Raw genomic sequence first — 26399 nt, forward strand, 5'->3', positions numbered from 1 at the left:
CTTGTCTGTAGCTTCCTTTTCTTTTAGTTTTGTTTGCAGGGCTTCCTTACGCCTACAACTAGCATTTCTTACATACTGTAACACGGACTTGTTGATATCAACATGCTCTACACCTCCAGAACGTTGAACAAAGTCATACATTTGTCTTTGTACGATCAGTATTTCTTCCTGCAAGTTTTCAGTCAGCAGATTAGAATTCACTGAAAATCCTCTTTCCAATGACGCATTTCCATGGGAAAGTACCAAAATCATCCTCGAGAAAAAGACGAGAACAGTGCTTCAGAATCTTGCGAGGAACATACCAACTGATATGATCACTCAATGTTATCAGATTCTTGTCCTTATAGCCACTTGTTTTTAAGACAACATTCTAAACTGTAATTCACACGCTGTTTCCTAACACCCGAATTTAAAGCCACAGACGGACATAAGCAGGAAATTCTCTTGGTAAGTTTGTACTTCAGGGGACTTTTGTCTTTAAGTTTTTTTACCATAACCTTTGGACAAGTCCTAACATCATTTTTCAGTAACAGGACAGACTTTACTGGTACTTTCTCTTTCTTGATGGCATGGCATACTGCATAACCCAACTTGATATTGTTAGCAGTCAATAGATTTTCCTGGTTATCTACATCCAATCGAGATACATTGCGTTTCTCCCTAAAGCTCTTCAGTACCTATGGTTTCAAAAACTTTCCTGCCAAAGCTAATAAAATGTCTACCAGTGAATCATAGAGAAAAGGTGCCATGGGTGCTTCACTTTGGAACATTGTGAGAAACAATTCCAGCTCTGATGCCAAAGAGTAGAAGAATGTCAATTTTACTTCTAGAAGATTATCTTCAAGAGCACTTTTCACTACACTGAAAGACACAGATGAAATAGAAACTTCATTAACAAATTTCTTTAGGTGGGGTAACATTTTCATGGCACGCTCAGCAACTGCAGTATTCCATCTGATTTCACAAAATTTATTGGAAAAAAGCTCTGATCCAGTTATTCTAATGTAATCTGCCCTCCTTGCAGGTACATGCATAAACAAATAGTAGCTGTGCCTGAAAAAACTAACAACGTCCAATTGTATAGCAGAAATTCCCGTTTTGAAAGCACCATGGACCGTATGAAGCCCACAGCTACCAATTTCTAGCAAAGATTGCAAATCTTCACCAAAAGTGTCTGTGATATGTATTTTCAAAGCTAACAAAAATGCCCAGTTTACATTGAGGGCATCCATAGATACTTAAAATTAAATGCACCTGTCGGTATAATCCCAATGTGGGAAGCACATGCTGCAGCACGTCACGTCAGCAGGATAACAGACCATCTTGAACCAGTTTGTATCACGTGATTTAACGCCACTTCCGAATCCGATGGTAAATAAAAGAAAATGGACGTGGGAACTGTTCGTTATTTTCCATTCAAAAATAAAAAACTGGGACGCGATACATTTGATGCTACGTCAATGCAAGCAGATCAATAAACAAAAACGTATTGCCAACTACAACCTACCAAACAAAAATTCCCTGATTTTTCCCTGATTATTCCCTGATTACAATATTCCCTGATTTTTCCAGGTTTTCCAGGGTCAGTAGACACCCTGTGTATGTTTTTTTTTTCATCCTGTGAATATTTCGTTGCACGGTGCGCGCGCATCGTACCAAATCACAGTCATCAATTTTTCATACCGTTCCTACACTGTTAGAAATTACATTAAATTTACGGCCGTTTATACGAAGAATTTAATTAAAATAAACGAAGTGTTATTGGTAGAGACCTGCAAAATTCGGGGGTTCAATGACCTCCAGGATACTCTATTCCACTCTACACACTCGGGCAAATGCCACCTGTTCATTGGCTGCTGACTTGTGAGTCGTCTCGACTGAGTGTCAGTGATTCGACATTTCGAGCGAGGTTCTCTAATTGGCCCTCATTAATCCAGATTAACAGTGAACCAGTGGTAGAAGCAGCGCTAAGGTATAATTATTTGAATTGTAGTATATCAAGAAATGAATCCGCGAATTTTGAGGTCTGTAATTAATTGGTTATTTCAAGTAACTGAATCTTCGTAGAAACTACGCAATATTTCGATTTCAGATTTGTATGTTTCGGTCTAAACAAAATTAAACACACGTGTGGTCAAAATTAGTGTTCTTTCTGTACACTTAACCAATTTTTGAAAAATATATTATTATTATTTTGGATTCATGTTCAAAGAAAGCAAACTCGGGGTCCGTAAATTTACGAAGATCCACGGATGATTTGTAACCGGCATTCTTTGTGAATCGAAAGTGAATATTCAACAGTGTAGAGAAGTATAGCTTCAAAAAAACTATCCTGTTAGGAATATATGCTGGCAATGCGCAAGGAAGCCGGAATCCCCACTGCAACACATCTGGACATTGTCCACACGCAGGTGAAGTGTCGTGTGCAGTAAGAGTGTTCCTCCCTGGGGTGTTTGGTATTCAACGAGAAGCCTAAGATGTACATCAAGTTCTGTCCCTGCCCGAACACGCCCGAATATTCACCTTCGGCCATCCTCGGGTTTTGTTTTATTTTTGCGCAGGAAAAATGAATTCAAATATTAAAAGTGGTCGGTTAGGTTAGCTACATTAAAACACTTTAAAACACTATGGAGGGTTGGTTAGGTTAGTATAGCTACATTAAAATAAACAGAGAAATATAAATATATATAAAGGAATCCGAGGTTGGCCGAAGGTGAATATTCGGGCGTGTTCGGGCAGGGGCAGAACTTGATGTACATCTTAGGCTTCCCGGTATTCAACTGCAGTGTTCTCCACCCCCGACCAGGGACAGTCAGGCTGCTCTGGCGTCGAGGCGTCGGGGTTTGTGTGTGTGTGTGAGTGTGGGGGGAGGGGCCGCCACACTGCCACGGGCGAGAAGGGGAAGGCACCGGAGGTGATGGGTTACGGCTGACACTAGCCGTTGGCAGACACGCGTGAATACAACCAAATGGTTACGTGAATTAGTAATAGACAGTAAATCGTCGTTTGGTGTTTTATAACTAGAGACAGGAAAAATTCGCGGATATAATGAACATCAGGATGGACTCCAATATCCTCTACACACTCGGGCAAATGCCAAATGTACATTGGCTGCTGACTGTGAGTCGTATCGACTGGATAACCTGTGATTAGACACTTCTATTAGTGAGGGTCTCTAATTGGCCCTCAGTCCTCCAGATTAGCAGTGAACGAATGGCAGAAGCAGCACTAAGGTATAATTGTTTGCATTTTAGCATAACACGAAATGAACCCGCGAATTTTTCAGATCTCTATTTATAACTAACTTCGGCGGTTCGTGTGAATTCTTCCAGCTTTGGCGCAATGTGCTCCTCCGGTATTGGACGACTGGACAACTCCCAACCACAAAAGGCGTTCTGGGGAAATTCCAAAAAACCTTGCACGAAAGGCCCCCTCCCGTGTGTGTGAAGGAACCACGAACTGCAGTCGAGATAAGTCATGGACCTGTTCAACCAATAGCTGTAACGGATGCAATGCGCTGACGTAAACCGTCCTCCCAGAAGACACTGACCTCGCCTGCTGGCCTGCACTCGCGGGAAGCCTTCATTTCACAGACGAGAGAGCCACACACGAAGTTCCCCGAAGTTCATGTGCTCGCTTCCCCCCCCCCTCCCTCCCCGGTTCTATCTCATCGTATAACCGGCGTAGCATTAAATTTTGCTGTCGATTAGGATAGGTTAGCTACATTATAAATACTTTAAAACATTGTGGATGGTTGGTTACATTAGGTGAGTATAGCTACATTAAAAATACTGTAAAATGATTTTATGGTTGCTTAGAAAATAACCTTTATAACACGTAGCTATCCAGGGCTAGGAAACCGTTTACATGATTTCACAGTATCTTCAATGTAGCTATCCTAACCAAATCAACCGTCCACAATGTTTTAAAGTATTTATAATGTAGGTAACCTAACTTAATTGATAGAGACTGGAAAAATTCACGCTTTCGATGACCCCTAGGATAGACTCCACAACATACTCTACATACTCAGGCAAATGCCACTTGCTCATTGGCTATTGACTCGTGACACTTGTCAACTGGGACGCTTGCGATTCGATACTTTTTTGGTTAAAGGTTTCCCATTGGCTAAATGTCCTTCAGATAAACTGTAAGACAATCACAGAAGCAATATAAATGTACAGTTGTTTGGATTCTAGCATATCGTGAAATGAATACGCGAATTTTTCCTGTCTCTACTAATTTACCATTAGTAGAGACAGGAAAAATTCGCGAATTTATTTCGCGATAGGCTAAAATATAAATAGTTATACTTCAGTGCTGCCTCTGCTATTGGCTCACAACTTACCTGGAGGACTTTGGGCCAGTGAGAAACACCCAACCAAAGCTTTATACGAATCACAGGCTGCTACGTTGGGACGTCTCACAAGACAGCAGCCAATGGGTGGGTGACATTTGACTGAGCGTACGTAGAACTATGGAGTCATCCTGGAGGTCATTGAACCCGCGAATTTTTCCTGTCCCTAACCATTAGTTATCATGAGTTACAATGAACAAAAATACAAAAACAAAAAAACCGAAGATGCACGATCGGGAGTTTGGCTCTCTCTTCTGCGAAAATAAGGCTTCCCTGCAGTCACTGCGCCCATGAGCTGTCTGCGCTGCTCTGTTCGTACAACCCACCTCTCTCACGACGAGAGACTGCAATTCTCTGACAGCCAACTTATAAGCGTTTCACTCTCCCATCATTTCTGAGAAAAACACTGGTAAGTGGTTGGCTAGCCTAGTTCTTTGGAAAACAAAGTACAGGCTACTTTCCTTATTTATTGGAATAACTTGTGTGGGATGACTACTTTCAAGTCTCAAACTACTTCTAATGCGACTTATGCATGAAACATTGATGACTAATGACGTTACAAAATTAATACTTCTTTGGCGGGAATTTTTGGTAGCCGTTTAATATATATATATATATATATATATATATATATATATATATATATAATTTAAACTTGCCCTAGGTAGGTAATAGTTGATGTTAAACGGCCTAAACCAATTGAATTGTCTCGTACAAATCTAACATGACCAGCAGATGTAAAAATATTTTAATAACATTCTATCAGAATAACTAAAGTTTAGGGGCATGCATATTTCGCGAAAAGATTTCGAGGCTAGCTGAAATTTAAAACAATGTAGCATCGTCTGTGCAATAACAAGGAAGAAACCACAGGTGCGGGTATACCTTGTTGCAGTCTAATAAGCTTTCAAAACTTTTCGCGAAAAAATGCCTGCCCCTACTAATGTTTCATTGAGAGAGACACTGTAATGAATTTATTTTACAATGCGGAATTTGGATGATGTAGAACTATTGTATACCATATGCATACATATATACAGTATACAGAGAAAATCGTAGGTACGTATTAAACAACTAAGTGCTACAACAGTATGGTAATGGCGATGATAAAAGAGGACAAGGTAGCGAGTGAGTACTCACGTCTCCTGGTGGTGGTGAAGAGGTCGGACCCAGCATCGGAGCCCTGCAACACAGAGAGCGCGCTCAGCACACGACACGCACACGCAGCAACACGACACGCACATGCAGCAACACGACACGCACATGTAGCAACACTCTCCAACACAACCACGAGCACCCTTGCTTCGACGTCACTCGCCCGGGCAAGACAAGTCATCGGAGACCCTTGCGGCTGGTGATCCTTGTCGCAGGTATATGTAGAGACTGGAAAAATTCGCGCTTTCGATGACCTATAGGATAGACTCCACAACCCTCTACATACTCAGGCAAATGCCACTTGCTCATTGGCTATTGACTCGTGACACTTGTCAACTGGGACGCTTGCGATTCGATACTTTTTGGTTGAAGGTTTCCCATTGGCTAAATGTCCTTCAGATAAACTGTAAGCCAATCACAGAAGCAATATACAGTTGTTTTGATTCTAGCATATCGTGAAATGGATCCGCGAATTTTTCCGGTCTCTAGATAAATGTGTATATGTAATTGATTTAAACGTTGTATATACAGCGCTCTAATAGACATTGAGCTGAAATGCTCCCGAACGATGCAAAAGGTTTTTTTTTTTTTTTTTAAATTTTCCATTTATGTTAGTGTGTTGTTTATTTTTGACGTGTAAATTGAATACTGTAACCGATTGTGTATTTGGCAAAAGAGCAATGGCTGCTCGAGTGCCAATGTAACGACTCTTGAGTTGTAAAGTGATATCGTGTTCAATAAAAACATTTGAATTTGAATTTGATCTTGTCGTAGGTAGAGACAGGAACTATTCGCGGGTTCACTGACCTCAACGACCCTCTGCCCGCTCGGGCAAATGCCATCCGCTCATTGGCTGCTGTCTCGCGAAACACATCAGCTGGGTAACATGCGATTCAACACGTGTTTGGTTGAGGGTTTTCCGTTGGCCCGTGGTCTTCCAGGGTTAAAAGTGAACAAATGGCAGACGCAGCAACAAAGGGTTTTAATGCTATCACATCACGAAATGAACCCGCGAATTTTTCCGGTATCTAGTCATAGGTCCTACACCATTCTCCCTGGAAATGTTTGCTTGCCTGTTACTGTAACACTCTAAAATTAAAAGATTAGCATGACTGTACAGAAATGCACATGAAGACGTTAAACATAGCTGAAATACTTCGTCAAGGAGAATTCGTTCTTCTTATCCCGGCGCGCTGGGATGTGTAGTGGTCGACCTACCCCTTAAAAACCCGATTATTTAAGATTAGTTTCTAAACCGTTCCCTGTAATACCCATCAAAGATCGAGAAAAAAAAACGTTAAAATTACTTGGAATAAAAAAATCATTACAGGAGGTATATTAATACGAAAACAAAGTTTTTTTCAAGCATTTAAATCAACGACAAAAGGATGAAGCCGGAAGGGAGTTGGGGGGGAGGGATATTTGATCAGATTTTAGACGTAGGACGGGCAAAAAAGAAATTCCAAGAACTGAAGGAAACCTATAACTTAGTTTTATTACTAACACGACCTACAAGCGTGATTTATAAAAGCGGAATGACCAGTGTTGCATGTAATGGAAAGTTATCAATCACGTGAACAGATAAGCTGTGACGAAAAGAAAAAATTCAAATACGCGGCAATTACAGTCTACTATATACTTGATGGGATCAACGAGGCAGTAATGCATATGTAAGAACAAGTAAACATTCCTAGTAGATTTATTGTACGTTACAATATAAACATTCCATCGAACCATCCAAATAAAAATAAGAGAACTATTAGGTAAGTAGAGCGAATAGTTATTAATTCAAATTTAATTTTCCGACGCAAAGTTTTAAAGTATATAATGGACGTAGTTTTTTTTTTAAACAGATAAACGAAATATTAAAATGTTGTTTAGATATAGCTAATTGTTTCGTAGTTGACAAATTTTTATTTTCGTTAGAGCATGGATGGAATAAATAACATTCATGTTTACACTAATTTTTACATTTCTGCAGCTTGGCTGAAAATACTGGTTTTATAGGAGGCCCTACGTCAGTGAGGCAAGGGTGGCAAGAGTGGCAACATCGCCGTAGAACGTCAGTGTGGCAAGTGTGGAAGAATGGCAACACCGCAGTAGCACGTCAGTGAGGCAAGAGTGGCAAGAGTGTCAACACTGCTGCAGCACGTCAGTGTGGCAAGAGTGGCAAGAGTGGCAACACTGCCACAGCACGTCAGTGTGGCAAGAGTGGCAACACTGCAACAGCACGTCAGTATGGCAAGAGTGGCAACACTGCAACAGCAAGTCAGTGTGGCAAGTGTGGCAACACTGCCGCAGCACGTCAGTGTGGCAAGTGTGGCAACACTGCCGCAGCACGTCAGTGTGGCAAGAGTGTCAACACTGCCGCAGCACGTCCGAGTGACAAGAGTGGCAACACTGCCGCAGCAAGTCAGTGTGGCAAGTGTGGCAACACTGCCGCAGCACGTCAGTGTGGCAAGTGTGGCAACACTGCCGCAGCACGTCAGTGTGGCAAGTGTGGCAACACTGCCGCAGCACATCAGTGGCAAGAGTGGCAACACTACAACAGCACGTTAGTATGGCAAGAGTGGCAACACTGCAACAGCACGTCAGTATGGCAAGAGTGGCAACACTGCCGCAGCACGTCAGTGTGGCAAGTGTGACAACACTGCCGCAGCACGTCAGAGTGGCAAGAGTGGCAACACTGCAACAGCACGTCAGTGTGGCAAGAGTAGCAACACTGCAACAGCACGTCAGTGTGGCAAGAGTGGCAACACTGCAACAGCACGTCAGTATGGCAAGAGTGGCAACACTGCAACAGCACGTCAGTGTGTGGCAAGAGTGGCAACACTGCCGCAGCAAGTCAGTGTGGCAAGTGTGGCAACACTGCCGCAGCAAGTCAGTGTGGCAAGTGTGGCAACACTGCCGCAGTACGTCAGTGTGGCAAGTGTGGCAACACTGCCGCAGCACGTCAGTGTGGCAAGTGTGGCAACACTGCCGCAGCACGTCAGTGTGGCAAGTGTGGAAACACTGCCGCAGCACGTCAGTGTGGCAAGTGTGGAAACACTGCCGCAGCACGTCAGAGTGGCAAGAGTGGCAACACTGCAACAGCACGTCAGTATGGCAAGAGTGGCAACACTGCAACAGCACGTCAGTATGTCAAGAGTGGCAACACTGCCGCAGCACGTCAGTGTGGCAAGTGTGGCAACACTGCCGCAGCACGTCAGCGTGGCAAGTGTGTCAACACTGCAACAGCACGTCAGTATGGCAAGAGTGGCAACACTGCCGCAGCACGTCAGTGTGGCAAGTGTGGCAACACTGCCGCAGCACGTCAGTGTGGCAAGAGTGGCAACACTGCAACAGCAAGTCAGTGTGGCAAGAGTGGCAACACTGCCGCAGCAAGTCAGTGTGGCAAGAGTGGCAACACTGCAACAGCAAGTCAGTGTGGCAAGTGTGGCAACACTGCCGCAGCACGTCAGTGTGGCATGTGTGGCAACACTGCCGCAGCAAGTCAGTGTGGCAAGAGTGGCAACACTGCAACAGCACGTCAGAGTGGCAAGAGTGGCAACACTGCAACAGCACGTCAGTGTGGCAAGAGTGTCAACACTGCCGCAGCACGTCAGAGTGACAAGAGTGGCAACACTGCCGCAGCAAGTCAGTGTGGCAAGAGTGGCAACACCGCCGCAGCATTTCAGTGTGGCAAGAGCGGCAACACCGCCGCAGCAAGTCAGTGTGGAAGAGCGGCAACACCGCCGCGGAGAGGCAGGTGTCCGGCGGACCAGCCAGGCGCACACCCGCGCACTCAGCACTTCCGACGACGCTAATTGAGAGTTAATGAGGCATCGCCTCGCCCGCGCGAAGGGGCAGGGGGAGGGAGTGTCGCGTGTCACGCACGGACGCCCCCAGACGCGTGCGCATGCGCGCTGTCACGCCCAGCTGCCCGCGGTCTCTCTCCGGTCGTGCAAGCACCACGCGTCGCTTCGTCTTACCTGCAGGGGCGTGCATTTCCCGCGAATAAACCCGGTCGCTCATTAATAGAGACCGGAAAAATTTGCGGATTCATTTCACGATATGCTAGAATCCCAACAACAGTACCTTTATATTGCTTCTGTGATTGGCTTACAGTTTATCTGAAGGACTTTTAGCCAATGGGAAACCTTCAACCAAAAAAGTATCGAATCGCAAGCGTCCCGGTTGACAAGTGTCACAAGTCAATAGCCAATGAGCAAGTGGCATTTGCCTGAGTATGTAGAGGGTTGTGGAGTCTATCCTAGAGGTCATCGAAAGCGCGAATTTTTCCAGTCTCTGGTGATTGTTTCATTGTGATTGGCGGTCGTCCGCAAGAGAGGCCATTGCCCTATTTGACTCCCGCACTACTTGGCTGTGATTGGTGCGCTGACGCAACACAGCCGGCCTGTGCCCTGGTTGTCCAACACGTGTTGGAAGCAGCCCGAGGGAGTCCCTCCTGCTACATGGCAGTTGTCTGCCCCGGGGCTGGCAGCTCTGTTTCCCGGAGCTCACGACCGGGACCGTATCCGCGCTGGGGCGAAACTCGTTCCCTCGAGTAACAACTAGGGACTGGAAAAAAATCGCGGTATCGATGACCTTCAGGATGGAATACACAGACCTGCGCATACTCTGTCAAATAACGCCAGTTCATTGGCTGCTGACTTGTCAGTCGTCTCACCTGGTTTTGCTGTGATTCGATACTTCCTTGGTTGGGTGTTTCTCATTGGCATAGAGTCCTCCAGATAAACAGTCAGCCAATAGCAAAGCAGCTTGAAGGTACGTGTGTTTGAATTTTAGCCTATTGCGGAATTAATCTGTGAAATTTACCGGTCTCTATCTACAGTTCCATATTCGAAATATTTATTCCTATAAAGCTGAAATTATGAAAATGAAGGAGGGGGGTGGATAGAGATCAAACATGAGCAGCGAGGGAGCATAAAGGAAGACGAGGAGATAGAGACTACAAGATACCATCTTGGAGTCCACAGTTCTGTAATTTATTTTTACAAATTTAAACTTCGTTAAAACAAACCTACATAATTTATAAAATCACCTTAAGTTGACAGTAACATGACTGCAACTAAAACATTCCTATATGATCATCGGGGTCCCGTAAATGAATTTCTTTCGAAGAATATACTACAACTGTTAACATATCAACACCAGTATAATTTATTGTGACTCGTAAATTAGATTGATGCTACGACCTGAAAACTGCTGTGACCAAAATGGCGTGTTTTGATTCCTCCCCTGGAGCCGCCAGGGCAGCTGCCGGGGCGACAGCGATCCAGGAATTTCAATTATTTTTCCTTGACGGCCGGCGGCTGCCGGCGTCACCCAGATAGGGGAGGGGGGTAACACTCCGCCCGGCCTTTTTTACGGTCGATACGGGAACAGCGCGCCGAGCGGTGGCGTGGGACTCAGGCGTCAGAGGCGAGGGACTCGGGTGTCAGGGGCGAGGGACTCGGGTGTCAGAGGCAAGGGACTCGGATGTCAGGGGCGAGGGACTCGGGTGTCAAGGGCGAGGGACTCGGGTGACAGGGGCGTGGGACTCGGGAGTCAGAGGCGAGGGACTCGGGTGTCAGGGGCGAGGGACTCGGGTGTCAGGGGCGAGGGACTCGGGTGTCAAGGGCGAGGGACTCGGGTGACAGGGGCGTGGGACTCGGGAGTCAGGGGCGAGGGACTCGGGTGTCAAGGGCGAGGGACTCGGGTGTCAGGGGCGAGGGACTAGGGTGTCAAGGGCGAGGGACTCGGGTGACAGGGGCGTGGGACTCGGGTGTCAGGGGCGAGGGACTCGGGTGTCAAGGGCGAGGGACTCGGGTGACAGGGGCGTGGGACTCGGGTGTCAGGGGCGAGGGACTCGGGTGTCAAGGGCGAGGGACTCGGGTGACAGGGGCGTGGGACTCGGGTGTCAGGGGCGAGGGACTCGGGTGTCAAGGGCGAGGGACTCGGGTGTCAGGGGCGAGGGACTAGGGTGTCAAGGGCGAGGGACTCGGGTGACAGGGGCGTGGGACTCGGGAGTCAGGGGCGAGGGACTAGGGTGTCAGGGGCGAGGGACTCGGGAGTCAGGGGCGAGGGACTCGGGAGACAGGGGCGAGGGACTCGGGTGACAGGGGCGAGGGACTCGGGTGACAGGGGCGAGGGACTCGGGAGTCAGGGGCGAGGGACTCGGGAGACAGGGGCGAGGGACTCGGGTGACAGGGGCGTGGGACTCGGGAGTCAGGGGCGAGGGACTCGGGAGTCAGGGGCGAGGGACTAGGGTGTCAGGGGCGAGGGACTCGGGAGACAGGGGCGAGGGACTCGGGAGTCAGGGGCGAGGGACTCGGGTGACAGGGGCGAGGGACTCGGGAGACAGGGGCGAGGGACTCGGGAGTCAGGGGCGAGGGACTCGGGAGTCAGGGGCGCTGGGCCTCGGGAGACAGGGGCGAGGGACTCGGGTGACAGGGGCGAGGGACTCGGGTGACAGGGGCGAGGGACTCGGGAGTCAGGGGCGAGGGACTCGGGAGACAGGGGCGAGGGACTCGGGTGACAGGGGCGAGGGACTCGGGTGACAGGGGCGAGGGACTCGGGAGTCAGGGGCGAGGGACTCGGGAGACAGGGGCGAGGGACTCGGGTGACAGGGGCGTGGGACTCGGGAGACAGGGGCGAGGGACTCGGGTGACAGGGGCGTGGGACTCGGGAGTCAGGGGCGAGGGACTCGGGAGTCAGGGGCGAGGGACTCGGGAGACAGGGGCGAGGGACTCGGGTGACAGGGGCGAGGGACTCGGGTGACAGGGGCGAGAGACTCGGGAGTCAGGGGCGAGGGACTCGGGAGACAGGGGCGAGGGACTCGGGAGTCAGGGGCGAGGGACTCGGGTGACAGGGGCGAGGGACTCGGGAGTCAGGGGCGAGGGACTCGGGAGTCAGGGGCGAGGGACTCGGGTGACAGGGGCGAGGGACTCGGGAGACAGGGGCGAGGGACTCGGGAGTCAGGGGCGAGGGACTCGGGAGACAGGGGCGAGGGACTCGGGAGACAGGGGCGAGGGACTCGGGAGACAGGGGCGAGGGACTCGGGTGACAGGGGCGAGGGACTCGGGAGTCAGGGGCGTGGGACTCGGGAGACAGGGGCGAGGGACTCGGGTGACAGGGGCGTGGGACTCGGGAGTCAGGGGCGAGGGACTCGGGAGTCAGGGGCGAGGGACTCGGGAGACAGGGGCGAGGGACTCGGGAGACAGGGGCGAGGGACTCGGGAGTCAGGGGCGAGGGACTCGGGAGACAGGGGCGAGGGACTCGGGTGACAGGGGCGAGGGACTCGGGTGACAGGGGCGAGGGACTCGGGAGTCAGGGGCGAGGGACTCGGGAGACAGGGGCGAGGGACTCGGGTGACAGGGGCGTGGGACTCGGGAGTCAGGGGCGAGGGACTCGGGAGTCAGGGGCGAGGGACTCGGGAGACAGGGGCGAGGGACTCGGGTGACAGGGGCGAGGGACTCGGGTGACAGGGGCGAGGGACTCGGGAGTCAGGGGCGAGGGACTCGGGAGACAGGGGCGAGGGACTCGGGAGTCAGGGGCGAGGGACTCGGGTGACAGGGGCGTGGGACTCGGGAGTCAGGGGCGAGGGACTCGGGAGTCAGGGGCGAGGGACTCGGGTGACAGGGGCGAGGGACTCGGGAGACAGGGGCGAGGGACTCGGGAGTCAGGGGCGAGGGACTCGGGAGACAGGGGCGAGGGACTCGGGAGTCAGGGGCGAGGGACTCGGGAGACAGGGGCGAGGGACTCGGGAGACAGGGGCGAGGGACTCGGGTGACAGGGGCGAGGGACTCGGGAGTCAGGGGCGTGGGACTCGGGAGACAGGGGCGAGGGACTCGGGTGACAGGGGCGTGGGACTCGGGAGTCAGGGGCGAGGGACTCGGGAGTCAGGGGCGAGGGACTCGGGAGACAGGGGCGAGGGACTCGGGAGACAGGGGCGAGGGACTCGGGAGTCAGGGGCGAGGGACTCGGGAGACAGGGGCGAGGGACTCGGGTGACAGGGGCGAGGGACTCGGGTGACAGGGGCGAGGGACTCGGGAGTCAGGGGCGAGGGACTCGGGAGACAGGGGCGAGGGACTCGGGTGACAGGGGCGTGGGACTCGGGAGTCAGGGGCGAGGGACTCGGGAGTCAGGGGCGAGGGACTAGGGTGTCAGGGGCGAGGGACTCGGGAGACAGGGGCGAGGGACTCGGGAGTCAGGGGCGAGGGACTAGGGTGTCAGGGGCGAGGGACTCGGGTGACAGGGGCGAGGGACTCGGGAGTCAGGGGCGAGGGACTAGGGTGTCAGGGGCGAGGGACTCGGGTGACAGGGGCGAGGGACTCGGGAGTCAGGGGCGAGGGACTAGGGTGTCAGGGGCGAGGGACTCGGGAGACAGGGGCGAGGGACTCGGGAGTCAGGGGCGAGGGACTCGGGAGTCAGGGGCGAGGGACTAGGGTGTCAGGGGCGAGGGACTCGGGTGACAGGGGCGAGGGACTCGGGAGACAGGGGCGAGGGACTCGGGAGACAGGGGCGAGGGACTAGGGTGTCAGGGGCGAGGGACTCGGGAGACAGGGGCGAGGGACTCGGGAGTCAGGGGCGAGGGACTCGGGAGTCAGGGGCGAGGGACTAGGGTGTCAGGGGCGAGGGACTCGGGTGACAGGGGCGAGGGACTCGGGTGACAGGGGCGTGGGACTCGGGAGACAGGGGCGAGGGACTAGGGTGACAGGGGCGAGGGACTCGGGAGACAGGGGCGAGGGACTAGGGTGTCAGGGGCGAGGGACTAGGGTGTCAGGGGCGAGGGACTAGGGTGTCAGGGGCGAGGGACTCGGGTGACAGGGGCGAGGGACTCGGGAGACAGGGGCGAGGGACTAGGGTGTCAGGGGCGAGGGACTCGGGAGACAGGGGCGAGGGACTCGGGAGTCAGGGGCGAGGGACTCGGGAGTCAGGGGCGAGGGACTAGGGTGTCAGGGGCGAGGGACTCGGGTGACAGGGGCGAGGGACTCGGGTGACAGGGGCGTGGGACTCGGGAGACAGGGGCGAGGGACTCGGGAGTCAGGGGCGAGGGACTCGGGTGACAGGGGCGAGGGACTCGGGAGACAGGGGCGAGGGACTCGGGAGTCAGGGGCGAGGGACTCGGGAGTCAGGGGCGAGGGACTCGGGAGTCAGGGGCGAGGGACTCGGGAGTCAGGGGCGAGGGACTAGGGTGTCAGGGGCGAGGGACTCGGGTGTCAGGGGCGCTGGGCCTCGGGAGACAGGGGCGAGGGACTCGGGAGTCAGGGGCGAGGGACTCGGGAGTCAGGGGCGAGGGACTCGGGTGACAGGGGCGTGGGACTCGGGTGTCAGGGGCGCTGGGCCTCGGGAGACAGGGGCGAGGGACTCGGGAGTCAGGGGCGAGGGACTCGGGTGACAGGGGCGTGGGACTCGGGTGTCAGGGGCGCTGGGCCTCGGGAGACAGGGGCGAGGGACTCGGGAGTCAGGGGCGAGGGACTCGGGTGACAGGGGCGAGGGACTCGGGAGACAGGGGCGAGGGACTCGGGAGTCAGGGGCGAGGGACTCGGGAGTCAGGGGCGAGGGACTAGGGTGTCAGGGGCGAGGGACTCGGGAGTCAGGGGCGAGGGACTCGGGAGACAGGGGCGAGGGACTCGGGAGTCAGGGGCGAGGGACTCGGGTGACAGGGGCGAGGGACTCGGGAGTCAGGGGCGAGGGACTCGGGAGTCAGGGGCGAGGGACTAGGGTGTCAGGGGCGAGGGACTCGGGTGACAGGGGCGAGGGACTCGGGAGTCAGGGGCGAGGGACTCGGGAGACAGGGGCGAGGGACTCGGGTGACAGGGGCGAGGGACTCGGGAGACAGGGGCGAGGGACTCGGGAGTCAGGGGCGAGGGACTCGGGAGTCAGGGGCGAGGGACTAGGGTGTCAGGGGCGAGGGACTCGGGAGTCAGGGGCGAGGGACTCGGGAGACAGGGGCGAGGGACTCGGGAGTCAGGGGCGAGGGACTCGGGTGACAGGGGCGAGGGACTCGGGAGTCAGGGGCGAGGGACTCGGGAGACAGGGGCGAGGGACTAGGGTGTCAGGGGCGAGGGACTCGGGAGACAGGGGCGAGGGACTCGGGAGACAGGGGCGAGGGACTCGGGAGTCAGGGGCGAGGGACTCGGGAGTCAGGGGCGAGGGACTCGGGAGTCAGGGGCGAGGGACTAGGGTGTCAGGGGCGAGGGACTCGGGTGTCAGGGGCGCTGGGCCTCGGGAGACAGGGGCGAGGGACTCGGGAGTCAGGGGCGAGGGACTCGGGAGTCAGGGGCGAGGGACTCGGGTGACAGGGGCGTGGGACTCGGGTGTCAGGGGCGCTGGGCCTCGGGAGACAGGGGCGAGGGACTCGGGAGTCAGGGGCGAGGGACTCGGGTGACAGGGGCGAGGGACTCGGGAGACAGGGGCGAGGGACTCGGGAGTCAGGGGCGAGGGACTCGGGAGTCAGGGGCGAGGGACTAGGGTGTCAGGGGCGAGGGACTCGGGAGTCAGGGGCGAGGGACTCGGGAGACAGGGGCGAGGGACTCGGGAGTCAGGGGCGAGGGACTCGGGAGTCAGGGGCGAGGGACTCGGGAGTCAGGGGCGAGGGACTAGGGTGTCAGGGGCGAGGGACTCGGGAGTCAGGGGCGAGGGACTAGGGTGTCAGGGGCGAGGGACTCGGGAGTCAGGGGCGAGGGACTCGGGAGACAGGGGCGAGGGACTCGGGTGACAGGGGCGAGGGACTCGGGTGACAGGGGCGAGGGACTCGGGAGTCAGGGGCGAGGGACTCGGGAGACAGGGGCGAGGGACTCGGGTGACAGGGGCGTGGGACTCGGGAGTCAGGGGCGAGGGACTCGGGTGTCAGGGGCGAGGGACTCGGGAGACAGGGGCGAGGGACTCGGGTGACAGGGGCGAGGGACTCGGGTGACAGGGGCGTGGGACTCGGGTGTCAGGGGCGAGGGACTCGGGAGTCAGGGGCGAGGGACTCGGGAGACAGGGGCGAGGGACTCGGGTGACAGGGGCGAGGGACTCGGGTGACAGGGGCGTGGGACTCGGGAGTCAGGGGCGAGGGACTCGGGTGACAGGGGCGAGGGACTCGGGTGACAGGGGCGTGGGACTCGGGTGTCAGGGGAGAGGGTCTCGGGAGTCAGGGGCGAGGGACTCGGGAGACAGGGGCGAGGGACTCGGGTGACAGGGGCGAGGGATTCGGGTGACAGGGGCGTGGGACTCGGGTGACAGGGGCGTGGGACTCGGGAGTCAGGGGCGAGGGACTCGGGTGACAGGGGCGAGGGACTCGGGTGACAGGGGCGTGGGACTCGGGTGTCAGGGGCGAGGGACTCGGGAGTCAGGGGCGAGGGACTCGGGAGACAGGGGCGAGGGACTCGGGTGACAGGGGCGTGGGACTCGGGAGTCAGGGGCGAGGGACTCGGGTGTCAGGGGCGAGGGACACGGGAGACAGGGGCGAGGGACTCGGGTGACAGGGGCGTGGGACTCGGGAGTCAGGTACGAGGGACTCGGGTGACAGGGGCGTGGGACTCGGGAGAAAGGGGCGAGGGACTCGGGTGACAGGGGCGAGGGTCACGAATGTCAGGGGCGAGGGACTCGGGTGACAGGGGCGAGGGACTCGGGTGTCAGGGGCGAGGGACTCGGCTGACAGGGGCGTGGGACTCGGGTGTCAGGGGCGAGGGACTCGGGAGTCACGGGCGAGGGACTCGGGTGTCAGGGGCGAGGGACTCGGGTGTCAAGGGCGAGGGACTCGGGTGTCAGGGGCGAGGGTCACGGGTGTCAGGGGCGAGGGACACGGGTGTCAAGGGCGAGGGACTCGGGTGTCAGGGGCGAGGGACTCGGGTGTCAGGGGCGCTGGGCCTCGGGAGACAGGGGCGAGGGTCACGGGTGTCAGGGGCGAGGGACTCGGGTGTCAGGGGCGAGGGACTCAAGTGTCAGGGGCGAGGGACTCGGGTGTCAGGGGCGAGGGACTCGGGAGTCAGGGGCGAGGGACTCGGGTGTCAGGGGCGAGGGACTCGGGTGTCAGGGGCGAGGGACTCGGGTGTCAGGGGCGAGGGACTCGGGTGTCAGGGGCGAGGGTCACGGGTGTCAGGGGCGAGGGACACGGGTGTCAAGGGCGAGGGACTCGGGTGTCAGGGGCGAGGGACTCGGGTGTCAGGGGCGCTGGGCCTCGGGAGACAGGGGCGAGGGTCACGGGTGTCAGGGGCGAGGGACTCGGCTGACAGGGGCGTGGGACTCGGGTGTCAGGGGCGAGGGACTCGGGAGTCACGGGCGAGGGACTCGGGTGTCAGGGGCGAGGGACTCGGGTGTCAAGGGCGAGGGACTCGGGAGACAGGGGCGAGGGTCACGGGTGTCAGGGGCGAGGGACTCGGGAGTCAGGGGCGAGGGACTCGGGTGTCAGGGGCGAGGGACTCGGGTGTCAGAGGCAAGGGACTCGGGTGTCAGGGGCGAGGGACTCGGGAGTCAGGGGCGAGGGACTCGGGAGACAGGGGCGAGGGTCACGGGTGTCAGGGGCGAGGGACTCGGGTGTCAGGGGCGAGGGACTCGGGTGTCAGGGGCGAGGGACTCGGGTGTCAGGGGCGAGGGACTCGGGTGTCAAGGGCGAGGGACTCGGGTGACAGGGGCGTGGGACTCGGGTGTCAGGGGCGAGGGACTCGGGAGTCAGGGGCGAGGGACTCGGGAGTCAGGGGCGAGGGACTCGGGTGTCAGGGGCGAGGGACGGGTGTCAGGGGCGAGGGACTCGGGAGTCAGGGGCGAGGGACTCGGGAGTCAGGGGCGAGGGTCACGGGTGTCAGGGGCGAGGGACTCGGGTGACAGGGGCGTGGGACTCGGGTGTCAGGGGCGAGGGACTCGGGAGTCAAGGGCGAGGGACTCGGGTGTCAGGGGCGAGGGACTCGGGTGTCAAGGGCGAGGGACTCGGGTGACAGGGGCGTGGGACTCGGGTGACAGGGGCGTGGGACTCGGGTGTCAGGGGCGAGGGACTCGGGAGTCAAGGGCGAGGGACTCGGGAGACAGGGGCGAGGGTCACGGGTGTCAGGGGCGAGGGACTCGGGTGACAGGGGCGTGGGACTCGGGTGTCAGGGGCGAGGGACTCGGGTGACAGGGGCGTGGGACTCGGGTGTCAAGGGCGAGGGACTCGGGTGACAGGGGCGTGGGACTCGGGTGACAGGGGCGTGGGACTCGGGTGACAGGGGCGAGGGACTCGGGAGTCAAGGGCGAGGGACTCGGGAGACAGGGGCGAGGGTCACGGGTGTCAGGGGCGAGGGACTCGGGTGACAGGGGCGTGGGACTCGGGTGTCAGGGGCGAGGGACTCGGGAGTCAAGGGCGAGGGACTCGGGTGTCAGGGGCGAGGGACTCGGGTGTCAAGGGCGAGGGACTCGGGAGTCAAGGGCGAGGGACTCGGGTGTCAGGGGCGAGGGACTCGGGTGTCAAGGGCGAGGGACTCGGGTGACAGGGGCGTGGGACTCGGGCGTCAGGGGCGAGGGACTCGGGTGTCAAGGGCGAGGGACTCGGGTGTCAGGGGCGAGGGACTCGGGTGTCAGGGGCGAGGGACTCGGGAGTCAAGGGCGAGGGACTCGGGTGTCAGGGGCGAGGGACTCGGGTGTCAAGGGCGAGGGACTCGGGTGACAGGGGCGAGGGACTCGGGTGTCAGGGGCGAGGGACTCGGGTGTCAGGGGCGAGGGACTCGGGTGTCAGGGGCGAGGGACTCGGGAGTCAAGGGCGAGGGACTCGGGAGTCAAGGGCGAGGGACTCGGGTGTCAGGGGCGAGGGACTCGGGTGTCAGGGGCGAGGGACTCGGGAGTCAAGGGCGAGGGACTCGGGTGTCAGGGGCGAGGGACTCGGGTGTCAGGGGCGAGGGACTCGGGAGTCAAGGGCGAGGGACTCGGGTGTCAGGGGCGAGGGACTCGGGTGTCAAGGGCGAGGGACTCGGGTGACAGGGGCGTGGGACTCGGGCGTCAGGGGCGAGGGACTCGGTGTCAGGGGCGATGGACTCGGGCGTCAGGGGCGAGGGACACTGGCGTCAGAGTCGAGGGGGGATTTATAATCAAAAGTACATTCTAATCTTGGATTTTTTTTTTCTCGGTATACGATTGACAGTTTTTTTTAGAATATGTTTAATTACATACTATGATATTTGTAATTATTAATGCTTTTGTTGTAATAATAGTTTAATTTATTACTTACTATGAATTATACGTATTTTAATTAGAAGTTATATATGAAGTAAATAATTACCTCATCAGGTGACGATCTTGCAACTGGCCGGAATGGTTACTGGACATAGTCCGCGGTCGACCCGGTCTGAGGCAAGGGCACGTGTCTTACTTGTGCACCTTTCATAAAATGGCGAAGACTGGACACTCATCACCGAACTAAAGTCACGTCGGGGTAGGGACTGTGCCGTGCCTTATCTCGCCGCAACGAAAATGTCGCCGCCATTTTTGTTTCGAACACAGCCGTGTTAACTGAGCTGAGCACGTACATCATTTTCTGATTGTCCGTTCCACGCTGCAATTCCACCGTTTGATTAGGCCTCAGCTTTTTTTTATGATTGCAAATAATTTTTTCAATACTTGATTTGGTTTATTATAATTTTTTGGATTAAATTTGTAATTATTTTCAATGTTTACTTTTCTATACGCGAAGTTTATTAGCATTCCATTAAGACTCCCGCATAACATCCAATAACGTTAAGAACGTAAAACAATTAAATTACAGCTTCATTTTTACTGTCGGCAAGACAACAAAAAATCTTATCTGCAGCCAACTCATGTTGACCTATGTGTTGCAAAACAAGGGGAAAAACATTCATAATCAAGTTTGTGTGGATGCCTTGTCGTTGTAGAGATACCAGGAAGGCGTGGGAACAGACGCCGCCGGACAATGGACGGCGCGGCCAGGCTGTTGTTGCTTGTCTTCCCTCGACGACGAGGCAACAGACGACACAGTCGGGAATACTGCGAAAGAATAGCCACCACGAAGGTGCAGTCTGGTAGCAATGAAGCAACGGCGCTTCCACCATCGTACGAACAATGGACTGTTGCGTTGCACGCCACTGAAACTATTTGTTTGAAGTATAATGTTTGGAGTGTGGTGTCGGATATCCTACTATATCACAACTCTTACAACAAGATAAAAGCTGATCTCGTTGGCGGTGCACTACCTCTGCTATAGGCAGGCACACTCCTTGCACTGAGCGAAAGGCGTCCTGCCACTGGAGCCAGTGCGTGATGAGCTGGCGTGGCTGGGGACTGGACAAGTGGTGACGGACTTGAACAAGTGGTGACGGACCTGGACTAGCGGTGACGGACCTGGACAAGTGGTGACGGACCTGGACTAGCGGTGACGGACCTGGACTAGCGATGACGGACCTGGACTAGCGGTGACGGGCCTGGACTAGCAGTGACGGACCTGGACTAGTGGTGACGGGCCTGGACTAGCAGTGACGGACCTGGACTAGCGATGACGGACCTGGACTAGTGGTGACGGGCCTGGACTAGCGGTGACGGACCTGGACTAGTGGTGACGGGCCTGGACTAGTGGTGACGGGCCTGGACTAGCGATGACGGACCTGGACTAGTGGTGACGGGCCTGGACTAGTGGTGACGGACCTGGACTAGCGGTGACGGACCTGGACTAGCGATGACGGACCTGGACTAGTGGTGACGGGCCTGGACTAGCGGTGACGGACCTGGACTAGCGGTGACGGACCTGGACTAGTGGTGACGGGCCTGGACTAGCGGTGACGGGCCTGGACTAGCGGTGACGGACCTGGACTAGCGATGACGGACCTGGACTAGTGGTGACGGGCCTGGACTAGTGGTGACGGACCTGGACTAGCGGTGACGGGCCTGGACTAGCGGTGACGGACCTGGACTAGTGGTGACGGGCCTGGACTAGCGGTGACGGACCTGGACTAGCGGTGACGGACCTGGACTAGCGGTGACGGACCTGGACTAGTGGTGACGGGCCTGGACTAGTGGTGACGGACCTGGACTAGCGGTGACGGACCTGGACTAGCGATGACGGACCTGGACTAGTGGTGACGGGCCTGGACTAGTGGTGACGGACCTGGACTAGCGGTGACGGGCCTGGACTAGCGGTGACGGACCTGGACTAGTGGTGACGGGCCTGGACTAGCGGTGACGGACCTGGACTAGCGGTGACGGACCTGGACTAGCGGTGACGGACCTGGACTAGTGGTGACGGGCCTGGACTAGTGGTGACGGGCCTGGACTAGCGGTGACGGACCTGGACTAGTGGTGACGGGCCTGGACTAGTGGTGACGGACCTGGACTAGCGATGACGGACCTGGACTAGTGGTGACGGGCCTGGACTAGTGGTGACGGACCTGGACTAGCGGTGACGGACCTGGACTAGCGATGACGGACCTGGACTAGTGGTGACGGGCCTGGACTAGCGGTGACGGACCTGGATTAGCGGTGATGGACCTGGACTAGTGGTGACGGACCTGGACTAGCGGTGATGGACCTGGACTAGTGGTGATGGTTCGCTGCTTGACGTGCCTGACTGGACGGTAACTACTCCTTGTTCTGGGCCGGATCACAAACAACACGGGCTCCCTAGAGCCGCACGGGGAAAAGGATACTCCATCTCGTTTCAACTTGGAGGTGTTAGAGGAGGAGCTACAGTGAGAGGCTGAGGCGACCAATCCCAGCATCAACCCTCCCCCCCCCCAAAAAAAAAAACCCTCCCTTTAACCACTCAGCTGACCTGTGGTTAACTCAAAGGAATCCCAACCTGGGAGTATCACAAGGCGCTTAAAGAAGTCTATCACAACTCTGGGAGCCCTCAGTCAACCCAGAAGGCCTGTGAACTGGCCGAAGTACATCAAACATCAGGCTAGTACCGGAGCTGTGTCCGCCCATCAACAGAGTGCTCTAGGAGACCAGTGTGAGTCCTCACGAGCAGCGAGGGTCGCCTGGATGCGGGCTCGTGCGGTCTGTTGACCAATAAGCCAGGAGGGTGACTGCCACGCGACGTGACGGGACGCAGGAAACGGGCCAGCCCTTGGTCACTCCACCGGCCCCGGTGCGCCGGAGCTGACGGACTAGGACTGGCCACTGCCATTACGCGGCGGGTTCTACACGATGAGCCAAGGCCTTTGGGACCAGGCAGCGTTGACCCCCGCCAAGTTTCACCAGATACATGCTTCACATGTGGGGATGTCGAGGGCAGAGCACACCTGGTGCCACGAGGAGGCAGAAGGTTGGTTGCCTTGGATGTCGAGAGGCATCAGACACCCTATACGTAGAGACTGGAAAAATTCGCGCTTTCGATGACCTCTAGGATAGACTCCACAACCCTCTACATACTCAGACAAATGCCACTTGCTCATTGGCTATTGACTCGTGACACTTGTCAACTGGGACGCTTGCGATTCCATACTTTTTTGGTTGAAGGTTTCCCATTGGCTAAAAGTCCTTCAGATAAACTGTAAGCCAATCACAGAAGCAATATAAATGTACAGTTGTTTGGATTCTAGCATATCGTGAAATGAATCCGCGAATTTTTCCGGTCTCTACCTATACGTGACCCTGGTGGGTTGTCTCGGATACTAGAGCGGGGGCCAGGGCCACTACCAGTTAACTGGGGCAACAACTAGGAGGATGAGCCAGGCCAGCTGACTGCCCCTGTTGAGTAGCGCGGGTGGACGTGTTCCCGCTACACCCAGTGCCTCACGGCTCATTCCCGTCGTTCCTGTTAGGAGTAAGATGTCTTGAGTAGCTCGCAATATATATATTTTTTAAGTTTTAATAAGTAATTCAGACTAAATTCAGTCACCGAATAACAGTTGTGTTAAACTGAGCTTGACTAAACCACAAAAAAATTTTTACTACAGATTGATTTATGCACATCTGTGTTATTCATCCCATTGTTTTCTTGTCCTCTTGTTCTGCCGGTTGTTGCGCACGCTGAATGAAATCTTTCCCGCGAACGTCTGTATCGTGTTGAGTTCGTTGAAGACAACAGCCAATCACGAGCCGGCCTCCTGCGACACCAGAGACGGGTCGTCGGAGTATCTCCAGTCGATCATGGCGCAGCAGTCGACTTTCTAAAGCAGCCTGCCGAGGCCCGGTTTGGAAAGCTGGCCTCCGCCCACCTCCGGCGCGGCGCGGGCCACACCCGGACAGTCCTCCGGCGTCGAGGGCTTGCAACTGTGCTTGCAACTGGTGTGAAGACTGCTTGCAGCCCCTGCCAGCACGGGTGGGATGTGCACCCGCCGGCATTGGACGAGGGGCTCATAGAACAGGAACGTTTCTACGTCAATCACACAGTTACGATACGGGACCCCGTGCAGGAGCATAAGCGTGTGTTGAGAAGTTGCAGGACAGTCGCCGCCTTGACGGGTTAATGCATTTTAACGGAATTAGATTTAAGAGCAATATCTGCGGATGTGGCACTCTAGGATTTCAGAATAGCCAGAGAAAAAATGTTTTAAAATTACTAAATTTGTATTTAATCTACTCACACTACACATAACATCCAACCACCAATTTTATGATTCTACAAGAAATTCATTAATTATATTAAAATATTCTATTGGTTTCAGAAACAATCATTTTTGTCGGCAATATTAATGTAGCAGATAACTGGTTTTTCGGGGGAGGGGGGGCACTTGCCCCTGGTGCCCCCCGTTGGATCCGCCACTGCGGGGCCATGGCCACGCGGCACTCGGCGAGCGACCCGGGTGGTCGCCTCGGCTGCCCGCCAGCGCCGCGTGCCAGCAGCACTCTGCAGCACTCTGCAGCACTGGCGCGCGGCCACGACTTCCCTGCGGGCTGATTACGAGCACACACTTTGCGTTATAAGTTGCGATAAATAACGAAGGTTTGCGAAGAATATCGCAGGAACCAGCAACGTGATTACGAACACATCGTGTTTCGTTAAACTTCGAATATTGATGACGTTGTGGCGGTATATATCGCAAACTTTGATTACGAGCACACTTTTCAAGTGATATTTATCGCACCGGAGCTACGTTATATATCACGGGCATTTCAAGTGGTGATACGAAGCGATTGTGAGGTAAGTGATATAATTACTCTTAAAAATAATGTCCTCCCGTCCTAAAAACGGCATTATAATCGCACATTATTGTTTTAAATATAGTCGAGTACGATGTAAAGCGATGAAGTTAAACGAAAACAATTGTTTTAGGTTAGCGTGTGTATATTTAAAACGCGAACATTATTTTTAAAGTGCTATTTCTGTTTATTAATTGTACCATGAAATCATTGTTTTCAATGCATAGTTTGTGTGGAATAATTATGAAGTGGTTTAAATACGATCAAAGTAGGTAAGAAGAATATTAATAAATGCTGTGTCATAGCTTATCAAATTAATCCTAACCTAAAGAGCGATATTATTTACACGCACATTATGAACTCAACATAGCTATAAATAGTTCAAATAGGCTACTTATGTATATTTAGTGTTCGGGTACGTATTTGCTCAACATGCATTTTTGTTTAATCTGTGCGCTTGTAGACTTCAGACAGTAAATTGTATATTTCTTTATTTAGTTTCAGAAAGCTATTTCCGGCCTCCTTGTGTGTTCAATTGTGCAATACATTTTTCATTTGTGCTCATTCATTTACATATTGGCTCTATCACCTAAATGTGTTAACATTGGTAATTGTTAACAAGTGGGGCTGATCATAAAACAAATAACTTGATGAATAATTTATTTATGAATTCCCCTCCTTAAACAGGATGATTCTATTAAATAACATTTCGAGCTTTTATGTAGGGGAGGCGAGGCTTTATTATAAAAATACGTTTATGAAAACGGTAATTTTGAGTTCCTATTATTAACCTTGATACTTATTTCTGTTGAGATATTTCAAGTTGTTTACTGTTTAAATTGTTGGTTATGTGTGGTTAGCTACACTTCAAATACTGCAAACCTATTCATGTCTACAGTTGGTTAGGTTAGCTACATTTTAAATATTGTATAATGAGGTAAATATGGTGAAAAGCTACTTGTCCATATGTTTTTTTAAAATTATTTATTAGTTTTCAGACATTAATTCCAATAATTAACATAGGCTATCAATACTGTAACATTGTTTTACTAATAGAAAATTAAGCTTACCTCACCTAACCAACCATCCACACATATTTTGTAGTACAATTAATGTAACTAACCTAACTTAACTTACCATTCACACAGATCCACACTATTTATTTGTTATTTTTAATTCATCTAACAAACTTAATGGTGGGAATGGCTGGTTTGATTAGGTTAATTATAAATACTTGAAAGTAGTGTAGACAGTTTATTAGGTTATGGTAGTTATATTAAATATACTGTGAACTCATTTTAACAGTTTTTAAGAATTATATATTGTAACACAGCTAACTCTAACCTAACCAACCACACTACAGTTTATACCTATTATTTTTGTTGGTAACATAACTTAAGAAACAGTTCACAAAATCACACAGTAAGTATTTTTAATGTAGCTTACTTAAGCCAACCAATCATTCTCATGTCTAAATTTTTTGATTTACCTAACCTAACAAGCTATTAAAATGGCATATTTCTAGTTTAACTGCTTGAAGAATTACAACACACTCATGGAGAATTGTTGGAAAAGAAGTCGAAAAGTTAAAATTGTTTTTAGAAATTAAAGAAAAATGAATGCAGTTATGCGTTACATCGAGGAATATTAGCTCAATAATATCATCTTAAAAATTATTTTTATTAATCAGGCCCTCTTGTTAACAATTAGTAGCCTACCAAACTATATTACACTAATTTAGTTAATGTTTGAAAATATTTCAGGTTCTACACAATGGCCTTTGCTGCCTTTCTGCTAAATATCGAACTGGAGGAGAAGGCAGAGAAGATTGTTAAGAAACCATCAAAATCCCTTC

The 26399-nt window shown here is 53.9% G+C and overlaps 1 protein-coding gene across 1 annotated transcript in view; it reads right to left on the bottom strand.

Moving 5' to 3' along the window:
* LOC134530004 (proline-rich protein 36-like) overlaps positions 1 to 26399 on the bottom strand; it is a 258535-nt gene that overhangs the window by 54635 nt on the left and 177501 nt on the right. The window contains exon 6 of the mRNA XM_063364530.1: positions 5498 to 5540. Within this exon, the coding sequence (XP_063220600.1) occupies positions 5498 to 5540 (43 nt within the window). The remainder of the gene's footprint in view (positions 1 to 5497; positions 5541 to 26399) is intronic.

Source organism: Bacillus rossius, chromosome 3 (genome assembly GCF_032445375.1).
Source record: "Bacillus rossius redtenbacheri isolate Brsri chromosome 3, Brsri_v3, whole genome shotgun sequence".
Classification (NCBI taxonomy): domain Eukaryota; kingdom Metazoa; phylum Arthropoda; class Insecta; order Phasmatodea; family Bacillidae; genus Bacillus; species Bacillus rossius.